This window comes from Triticum aestivum, chromosome 7D, assembly GCF_018294505.1.
Source record: "Triticum aestivum cultivar Chinese Spring chromosome 7D, IWGSC CS RefSeq v2.1, whole genome shotgun sequence".
Classification (NCBI taxonomy): domain Eukaryota; kingdom Viridiplantae; phylum Streptophyta; class Magnoliopsida; order Poales; family Poaceae; genus Triticum; species Triticum aestivum.
The window spans coordinates 230,467,604-230,474,613 of NC_057814.1; the positions used below are offsets into that span (position 1 = coordinate 230,467,604).

The window sequence follows — 7,010 nt, forward strand, 5'->3', positions numbered from 1 at the left end:
AGCATTCAAGCTGGTCGTATTTCCAAGTACTTGTTGTTTCCTTGTGCAAGCATTATAACTGAAAAGATCACTGTACTATACGGGACACTTATGTTTTTTTTCTTAAATCAATGTGAAGATTAAATAATTGAAAATGACGCAATCATCCTGGATCTCTTGGGCAATTATGTACAATATGTAAAAGGATATGGTTACTTTGTTTGATTAGCATATAATAAATGCTTCCACAAGTTGATAAGAGATAGAAAACGAGTGCACACCATCCAATGATTATGAGTCTAACGACTGTGACTAGTCTAGTAGTCTCAGTCTGATTGTCGACTAGCTTCTTCGTGTAGACTAGCTCCTTGAGTCGAGCGCTGGAGCGACTAGTCATCAACTAGTCTGGTTGTTTGAGTCCATCGACTCAATTTGGGAGGGATAAGTGAGCAGAGCTCAGTCCGCGGTATGGAAAAAATTGCAACCCTAGCTTTCCAGGCTCGCTCCACATGCCTCACCTCGGGCCAGGCTGCCGCCACTACCCATTGCCCGCCACTGCCGCTACTACCCACCACTGCCGCCGGCGGCGGCGGCCAGGAGCATTACGATGCTCTCCCTTCGTTGGTTCTGCTCTTCCCCTGGATCCACCCCTATGCTGTTGAGCTCCTCCCCTTGATGCTCTCCTATTCTGATGTGATCCTCCTCTGGATCAACTCAATTTTTATTGTATAATATATAGTATATACTCGCGCGTTGCCACACCCGCCCATCCTAAACAAAATATATAGAAATATTAAGAAAAGTTGGATAGTAAATACATTTGATTAAAGATTGAACGATTCAAATTACAATCTTTTAATATAAGTGGTGCAGCATAACTGTCAACTGTTAATTAGAATCAATCCACTAATCACAAAAATCCTTTTGTGTTCACATATTCCCTATATCACGTTCATCCGAAGAGATGATCGAGAAATACACATAACAAAAAATTGTACAACATTTTATCTTCCGGAGGCTAGCCTTGTCTGATCTTTGCACATAATTCAACTCTCCCAGAGGAGTTCGATGGTGGAATATCTCCATAGAATTGGTTATCTTCTCAAATAAAATGGGCATACTGCAGCAGAGCACAAACAGTACTCGAAATCAGGACCCTTGGACATGTTCCATGCGTCCAGCAGACTTCTTACATAAAGTTAGCACTTCAAGAGGCAGTCGTTGTACCTTTTTTTTATCTCAATCTAGTAAATAGGTACCAGATCCCTCTTCACCGGCATAATCCTCAAATGGTCAATAGTCCAAGCAGTTATACTTCTTGTAACTTGCAGTTTATTAGCAACGTGATATATTAAGTGACAAGCACAAAGAGCTTACACTACAGGCTGGAATGCACCCAAGATTCCCAAATCCTCGCCGCATGATCAACTTACATCCCACCTAAACTCTGAAATTGCAGCATGAATTTTCATTATTTAAGTAATAAATGAACATTCCAATTCAGAAAGAGAGAAAACAATTTACTGTGGCAATAAAAGGTATTTGCTATAGTTTATAAATGTTCTTCTGTAATTGCTTGATGGTATATGATTTTTCTTGTATGGAAACAAAGTGATTGGGTGAATAATGACAAAAATAATAAATTCTAAATTAATCAAAGTCAGAAAAAATGACGGAACCATTCATATATTTCAAAGATATACAAATGTAATTACAGTCTTACTTAATTGTATAACTTGTCATCTGGTTCTAGTTTAAATAGAGCTAGTACAGATATGGGAAATGCATACGTAGCTTGCCGTTCATTCCTCTGCGAAACAGTAAGTTTCCATGATTATGTCCCTTGAATGGCTTTTTTCATTCAGAATTCCAACTGATTCAGGAAACAGGAGAACAAACTTTCGATTCCCTTCCTAGTTTCATTATCCAATCCTGTAAGTAAGAATCTGTAGAATAAAATAAACAATGTAAACAACATACCATCTTTGCAGAGAAAATTACTCCCTCCGTTCCTAAATATAAGTCTTTTTAGAGATTCCAGTATGGACTACATGGGAGCAAAATGAGTGAATCTACACTCTAAAATATGTCCATATGCATCCGTATGTAGTTTGTAGTGGAATCTCTAAAACGACTTATATTTAGGAACAGAGGGAGTATATTATTAAGCGTCTCCTGAAACCTGCAAAAAGGCACATTTGAAGATCCAAGAGGCGACTGAGATAATACAAGAAAAGCTCAATGGGCAGTGAAGCAACAGGGAAGAACCAACATAAGAAAATAAAATAAGGGAGGAAAGTCAAGTGTACATGTCGCTCACCGCTTTGCTGCTCTTTGTTTCATCACCAAGGCACTCCCAGCTCCTAAACGACAGAGTACAGAATTCATCTCGTATTTTGTATGACAGCACACAGCAGGGGCCACCAAGGGAACAAACAACAAGTATATAAGACAATGAGCAATCATGCTTAACACGAAACTATTTGTCATCACATAAGTGGTTCATTAATCGAAACAATCATGCTTAACACGAACCAGCAGTGGTCCACACACAGACGACTGTTGACATACTTGTTCTTTTTGGTAACCTAATCGAATTGAACAAATCAAGCGGTCTCTTAATCCTTACCCTCATACTCACCACGAAACTAAGCAGGAAACATGGCTGATGAACTGGATATCGGAGATGAGACGAAAGATAGATAGGAAGATGATTGTGTGCAACATAATACATGTGAGCAATGGGACGAGGGACGAGGAAGTAACACTGTGATGGCGAAATTAATCACAATTGTTGCAAGAGGGTGATGGTTGACCCCACCATGATTACGGCGATGACGGCAGTTTCAGGTCGTTCATTATGGCCTTCAAGCAAGCAAGGGGCAGGAGAGGGAACGACATGGAGGCCTGACGACGTTGACGGCGCGTGCCCCTACCGAAGGGATGAAACTAAGCAGTGGGGAAGCGTGGAAGCGGAAGTAGGACTGCCAGATTGCACGCCGCGGCGGCGGCGGTGAGGAACCCATGACCGACGCAAGAGAGGCAGGGGATGCACAGTACGGGCCAGAAACCATGGGCCTGTATACGGCTATCATGGATAAGAGGATCCCCAGGTCGGCCTGCGGAGTAGCGGCCCGAATCCAGGCGGGCCTCGCGGGTGACGAGGTGAAAAACGGGCAGAGGCTATTCATGGTACGGTGGATAGATCTTGGAACGTCCATTATTGTGATCGAACGGCCAAGAAGGTTAAATCGCTGTGGAGGCTTGTAGGTCGCTTAGTTATACTGTTTTTTAATTACTTACTAGGTATAAGTAATTGATTACTGTAAGTTGAGTACTACAGTACCATGTCAACTAGTCCAGCAGTAGTCTAGACTAGTCACGATTAGTCTATGAGTCTCAACCTCGGCTCGACTCGTTGACTCCTTGACTCGTAATTCTTGACACCATCTTCTCCTTTCAAGTATAAGCAGCACTATGTTGTGCTTAATTTGTCCGCATCCATCTTTCTTTAAAGAGTACCAACTGTGAGCAGTTTTGAAATTATAGGAACCAACTTGAACATTATAAAGCAGAGGGGCGAAACGAGCCCATTGGTAAACTACAGGGATGATTACATTTTTCCTTAGATATATTTGGCCGTACTTGTGTTTCCTTTTCTTTGTATTGACATGACCAACATTGATGCTCCACAGGGAAGGTCTGATGTCTTACAAGCAGTTCATGCAGGAGCTTGAAGATGACGTTTCGCCTGTTGAAGCTCAAAGCAGGTCTGCTATGCTGAACCGCTCTTCGTGGTGGCAGACTTATAGTTCAACTACAACTAGTCTATCTCCTTTATAGTGATAGAACTTCAATTTTGTTGTGCAGTGTACTTTCAGTATGGTTTATGTGACATAATTCTGTTCATTTTACTAGATATGAGGAGTACAAGTCAGAGTACATCACAACTCAGAAGAAAGCTTACTTTGACCTTCATAAGAATGACGATTGGTATTACTTTTTTTTTTCCATTGCATCCTTTTGATGTGTCCTCTAGTGACCATTTTTTTCAGACATTTTACTGGCCCATTTCTTCATTCTGTTGTAGGTTGAGAAACAAGTACCATCCTACTAACCTTGAATCTGTTATGGAAAGGTTAGCTAGTTTCTTAATATACTTCCACAATTATGTAGTGAACTATCTCCTTTGTTACTATTTATTGGGAGTCCATTTAGGTGATAGCTATTATCTTTCTTTGCACAAGCAGACGGAACGAACTTGCGAGAGCTACTGCAAATGAATTCTTCCAAGATTTGCAGAGCGGAAATTTTGACACGTAAGACCCCCCACCCCCATGCCCTCCTCCCTTTGAAAGTGAGTATGTGTTTTACCTTCTTTTTTTCCCATCGTCCAGCGGTCCAGGATTAACGAGTTCGGCAGCGAACAAATCTGGAAATAATGATGTGAATGTAAATGGAAAAAAGGGGAAACTTGGAAAGGACCCTGATGATTTATATTATTCTGCTCCCAAGGCTCATCCAGTCAGTTCTGAGCCTCGGCGAATTAGCATTGACATTGAACAAGCTCAAGCTCTCATCTGTAAACTTGATTCTGAGAAGGGTATTGAGAATAATGTTCTATCTAGTAGTGATGATGACAAAGCAGGCAGCGGATCACATGGTTCAATGGGCCCAATTGTAATAATACGGGGTGCATCTACTGTGAAGGGTCTTGAAGGTGTTGAGTTGCTGGACACTCTTGTCACTTATTTGTGGCGTATCCATGGTGTGGATTATTATGGCATGTCTGAGACAAATGAGCCAAAAGGTCTAAGGCATGTGAAAGCAGACTCAAGGACATATGATGGGCCTAGCTCAAATACAGCTGAATGGGAGGAGAAACTTGATTCATTCTGGCAAGACAGGATTCAAGGTCAGGATCCATTAGAAATATTGAAAGCAAAGGACAAGATTGATGCAGCTGCTAGTGAAGTGTTGGATCCACATGTCAGGAAAATAAGGGATGAGAAGTATGGATGGAAATATGGCTGTGGAGCTAAGGGGTGCACAAAGCTTTTCCATGCTTCTGAGTTCGTCACGAAGCATCTCAAACTCAAGCATACTGATTTTGTGGTGGAGCTGACTTCAAAAGTGAGAGAGGATATTTATTTTGAGAACTACATGAAGTATGTTTTCTGCATCTTGGTTCATTTTTAGCAAAATAATGTTTCACATTGCAATTAGATTATGGCGTGTTTTATCTTGGATGCAGTGATCCCAAGGCGCCTGGGGGAACACCGATCATGCAACAATCTGCTCCAGTAAGCCTCATTGCCTGGTTTATATTAACTTGCAAATCGGCAGCAAGCCAGCAATTAAGTTCATGTCTTTTTGTTTGTATTGGTCAATTTTACAGAGGGAAAAGGGCAGACAGCGGCCACCGATTGAGAGTCGGCTGAGAGATGAACGTGGCCGTAGATTTGACAGAAATATTGATTCATCAAACCCTGATGGATCCAGTGAAAACCCTGATGATCCAATGTATGATTCTTATGGTGATCCGGCTGTACATGGTGCCTTTCCTCCAGATGTTCCAGCTCCTCCAATGCTGATGCCTGTGCCTGGTGCTGGGTAAGTCTGCAATTTCTGTTTATTTTGCACAATGTTGTTCTTATTGTTGTTCCATTTGTTATTGCAGCCCACTTGGGCCGTTTATTCCTGCACCACCGGAAGTTGCAATGCGTATGTTGAGGGAGCAGGGTGGGCCACCACCTTTCGAGCCGAATGCTGGTCCACGTCCTAGGAAAGCAGGAAGGGCTGGTGGTCCCCCAATGGGTGGTCCATCACCAATCCTTAATGCTCCACTTCCTATAATGCATGATCCACGTATGCAAGATCCACGCATGCAAGATCCCCGTAAAATACGAAGGTAAAGTTTTGAATCTCAATCTCGTTGTGTTTTTGTTCCCTAATGGTTCTCGCTATGGAATGTAGCAGTTTATTTTCGACGTTCTGAAACGCTGTCGACAGAAAAATTGCTTGTTGTTAAATAATATTCAATGATCTTGGTGAGAAACAGTAGGAATTTGTACTGCATAATTTTTTAAATATTAGATTTACATATGTGCGTGGAAATGAAAAAGAATTATGATATATTTTAAACAGTAATGATCACTGCTATTTATCTCTGGACTTCTCTTTCACGTCATTATGTTTCATTGTCTTGATGTGCATGTTCTGTTATCTTGTTCTCTGAAGTTCAGTATGGAATTATTGTGATTTTTTAGCACATTCGAGCTGATCAACAAAGTTCACACGTTTATCTAACTTCGGATCAGTTCAGAGTTTGTAACTTTGCATACCTTAAGAATTATGGCGAAGGTCACCAAGGGTTACATTAAATTAAGCATCTGCAGTTTGAAACATTGTAAACCATGTTCCTAGTACTAGTTCTGAGTTAGAAATCCCTTTTGCCTGCCCATTGCCTCATTATCTTTCATTTCAGTCATTCACCTTTTACCGTCATTCACCTGCAGCTATCAAGATCTGGACGCTCCTGGAGATGAAGTGACAGTTTTGGACTACCGGAGCCTGTAGTCGTGTGCTGTACGGCCTTTTAATCTTCGAAGCCGTGGACGATACCACCACCGCAACGGGACCTTGCTCATCTCCATTAGTTTGACCGTGGCGGAGGAACACTGATGCGGTGCCCCGTCCCGTGAGCTATGTTATACTACTCAATGGTGCTTCTAAAACTGAACCACATGAAATCAAAGCAACTGGCGCACTGAAAGCACGGTTGTGGAGTGTGTATTTCCAACAGAATTTTTTAGCTTTTCAAAATTTCCACCATCTAGAGAGAGAGAGAGTAGAGGTCTCTGCTGCCGTATCCAGAACTCCAGACCAGATATTCCTCACCGTGTATGCAATCTGTAATTTATATACAGGAAAAAACGGTTGGTAGATGGAACCCTGATTGGTCAAAACTGCTCAAGTTGTGTTTCCTGGAACTCCGCACCGTTCCAGTCTGTACGCTCTGGCCTGATCTG

The 7,010-nt window shown here is 41.8% G+C and overlaps 1 protein-coding gene across 1 annotated transcript in view; it reads left to right on the forward strand.

The window, feature by feature from the left end:
- The window catches only part of LOC123168999 (serrate RNA effector molecule), a 9,499-nt gene extending 2,552 nt beyond the window's left edge, over positions 1–6,947 (forward strand). Inside the window, exons 4-12 of the mRNA XM_044586861.1 lie at positions 3,675–3,749; positions 3,898–3,972; positions 4,070–4,117; positions 4,230–4,298; positions 4,377–5,147; positions 5,234–5,282; positions 5,378–5,592; positions 5,660–5,890; positions 6,498–6,947. Of these exons, the coding sequence (XP_044442796.1) occupies positions 3,675–3,749; positions 3,898–3,972; positions 4,070–4,117; positions 4,230–4,298; positions 4,377–5,147; positions 5,234–5,282; positions 5,378–5,592; positions 5,660–5,890; positions 6,498–6,558 (1,594 nt within the window). The 3' untranslated portion in view covers positions 6,559–6,947. The remainder of the gene's footprint in view (positions 1–3,674; positions 3,750–3,897; positions 3,973–4,069; positions 4,118–4,229; positions 4,299–4,376; positions 5,148–5,233; positions 5,283–5,377; positions 5,593–5,659; positions 5,891–6,497) is intronic.
- Positions 6,948–7,010: the final 63 nt, after the last annotated feature.